At 45.0% G+C, this 2,597-nt stretch overlaps 1 protein-coding gene across 2 annotated transcripts in view; it reads left to right on the top strand.

The window, feature by feature from the left end:
• nr6a1a (nuclear receptor subfamily 6, group A, member 1a) overlaps positions 1 to 2,589 on the top strand; it is an 80,940-nt gene extending 78,351 nt beyond the window's left edge. For both annotated transcript variants that reach the window (XM_031876818.1, XM_031876819.1), the window contains one exon: positions 290 to 2,589. In XM_031876818.1, the coding sequence (XP_031732678.1) occupies positions 290 to 420 (131 nt within the window). In that variant the 3' untranslated portion in view covers positions 421 to 2,589. The remainder of the gene's footprint in view (positions 1 to 289) is intronic.
• Positions 2,590 to 2,597: the final 8 nt, after the last annotated feature.

Genomic DNA, 2,597 nt, shown 5'->3' on the forward strand with positions numbered 1-2,597 from the left:
TTACTCCTGCCCACAGGCGAACCCGCCGCTCCCCCCACCTCTCCCCCCCCCCCCCCCCCCCCCCCGTGCTGATCGGCTTTGATTTTACATATCTGCAGGATTGTTCACATTGAGCTGAAAAAACCCAATTGTAACTAATTAGTAAATGAAAACAGCATTTCTGTTAAAAAGAGAGTATGATATGAATCACTGCATTAATACAAAGGGAACTAATGTGTAAATGTCCTTTAGCGAGGCTAAGCTAAGCTAACCCTGAGCCCAAGATAAGCTAAGCCTAACTTGTTTGCAGGGAAGCTGGTGAACGTCCCTCTGGAGCAGCTCCCCCTCTTGTTCAAAGCAGTCTTGCACTCCTGCAAATCCAGCCTGACCAGCTACAGGACCGGCCCGTCGCCATGCGTGACCACCTCCTCCGGAAACTAGACCCTGGCCCCGAGTCGAGGGACCGGTCTCCCCTCTTGTGAATGTGACAAGCAGCTAGTTTGTTTTTTGTAACTTTTTTCTTTATATATTTATTACACGACAGAGCTGAATGTATGCTGATTTACACTGTGCACATGCTTCTGTACAAAACAAATGCTCGTAGATGCATTGGTCTTTGGAGTTTACAAGTGTGTATCCAGTTTGCTCAATGTGTCAGTGTTGCTATTGTTAGAGCTAGACTTTAAAAGAGTTTATTTTATTCAGACGTGGAAGGATAGACACATGTGACGAGTGTTTTGAGACTACCTCAGGAAAATGTTGTTGCTATTTTCAGGTACCTTTTCTTTCTGTTAAATGAAGAGCTGCCCAGTATAAAACCAGATCCCTGTGGACGCTTTGGCACCTCAATCACAGACTGAATGTTCAAAGGAGCTGCAGAAATCAAACATTTAAAAACAGTGTTTTGTTGCACTGAAAATGCAACGTGATTAGCAAACTTTAGCTACTTTATCGGCGTGGACTCTCAGACATCCTGCTAATGGGAGGCGGTCTTGTCAATTTAACATTCCATGGGTTAGGGTGACAGTTGTTGGATTTGTGGGATCTTCATTAAAAAAGGAGCTTACGGGTATTTTTTACAATCATAGACTGGGGATGTAAGGCTTTATTGCAGGGGAAGGGAGGATAGCTAGGTTTGGTGTTTAGTTTTAGTGTTTTTCTTTTTTTGACCAAAGTGTTATGCAATGCTTTATTCAAACACACCCAGTGATGGGTCGGGGGCTGATAGCTGCCCCCAAAAAAGTTTCTTATTAATGAAGGATCAGGATAAGAAATGAATCAATCTGTGTCCGAGGGGAGAACCCTCTGCTGGACAGACAAGTACGTTGCTGGAGTTCATTGTAAATGCTGCTGAACATGCACACAGCCTTGTGCACACGTATATGCATAGAGCAGATGTGATGATTGATATTCCCTCGGCTTCTTGTCAGATGGCTTGTTTGTTTGGGCTCTGCCGCCTTCAGTGCCAGGACCCTTGATGCAGTGTTGGCCTACTCTCAGCACGCCATCACCTAACTTTAAGGACCGCCGTACGGTCCGCTTCATTTAAGATGAGGCATGAAATCTGGCTTTTTTCAATTTATTTAGAACTAACCAAGAACTAGAGAAAGACATTGCCTTGTGCGAGAGATTTTAATGGGTCAAAAAGATGTATAGAAGTGGAACTGACCACAACCGGATTCAAGTCTGAACAGGAGCCAAATCAACCTGAGTCGACTAACGGTGCTCGACACTCTGTGTTTGCTGCCTCCGGTTCAGTGGAAGCTGCTGTAGAGCGCTAGCTTCTGTTAGCGTATCCAGCTTCAAAGCGGTCAGAACCAATTGGCCCTTTCAAACGTTTCATTGGCCAGTTCATGCCAGTATTAGAGGAGTTTACACTGTTTTCAGGTCTTGTCAGGTCCAATCAAAACTTTGCACAGACCCGAGACCAGTAGCAGTTTGAGTGTGACCTGTTCCAGGTCCAAAGGACTCTAGAAAGTGTGGACTTGAGACTTGGTTCAGGTCTAGTCCTCTGGCTTAACTCGCCAAACAATTATTTCTTTTCTGAACTCGCTAATGTTCAGGAAGTTTGCGGATTATTACTTTTGGGGATGGATTCAGTGCGATTGATCCGGGCCATGCCTCAGTGAATCCAGGCTTGGTATAGAGAGTTTAGGTGACTTGCCTCCGGTTTGTGTCCCCTCTGTCAGATATGCACATTGTTTAAAAGAAGCCATAGAAAATGGTCTTTATTTTTGAAGTATACGAGATGATCATTTCAAACCGCTTGAAGTGTCTTCTTGGATTCCTCAAGGCTTTTGCCGTTTCATGACGTACGAACAATTTGAAATGCAGAGAAAATGCAGTCCTCGCAGCGACTCTTTTTTGCACACAACGGTGAGGTTCGGAGACCTTGACCTTTGACCTCGGCCACTGCCCACCCAGTGTGTTCCTCTCTCAGGTCCCTGCCGGCCTGAATCTAAACAGGGTAAAGTGAGTGTTATGTATTGCATTCAGGAGTTCCTCAGCGACCATGCTGATGTACTTGTAGTATTAGTAGATGTAGGTTCCAGGACATTGTAGGTCCTTTGTAGAAGTGTTTTTCTGTTTTTCTTTTTCTACTTTATCTCCCCCCCCCC

Source organism: Anarrhichthys ocellatus, unplaced genomic scaffold, assembly GCF_004355925.1.
Source record: "Anarrhichthys ocellatus isolate YVR2014 unplaced genomic scaffold, GSC_Weel_1.0 scaffold116, whole genome shotgun sequence".
Taxonomy (NCBI): Eukaryota; Metazoa; Chordata; class Actinopteri; order Perciformes; family Anarhichadidae; genus Anarrhichthys; species Anarrhichthys ocellatus.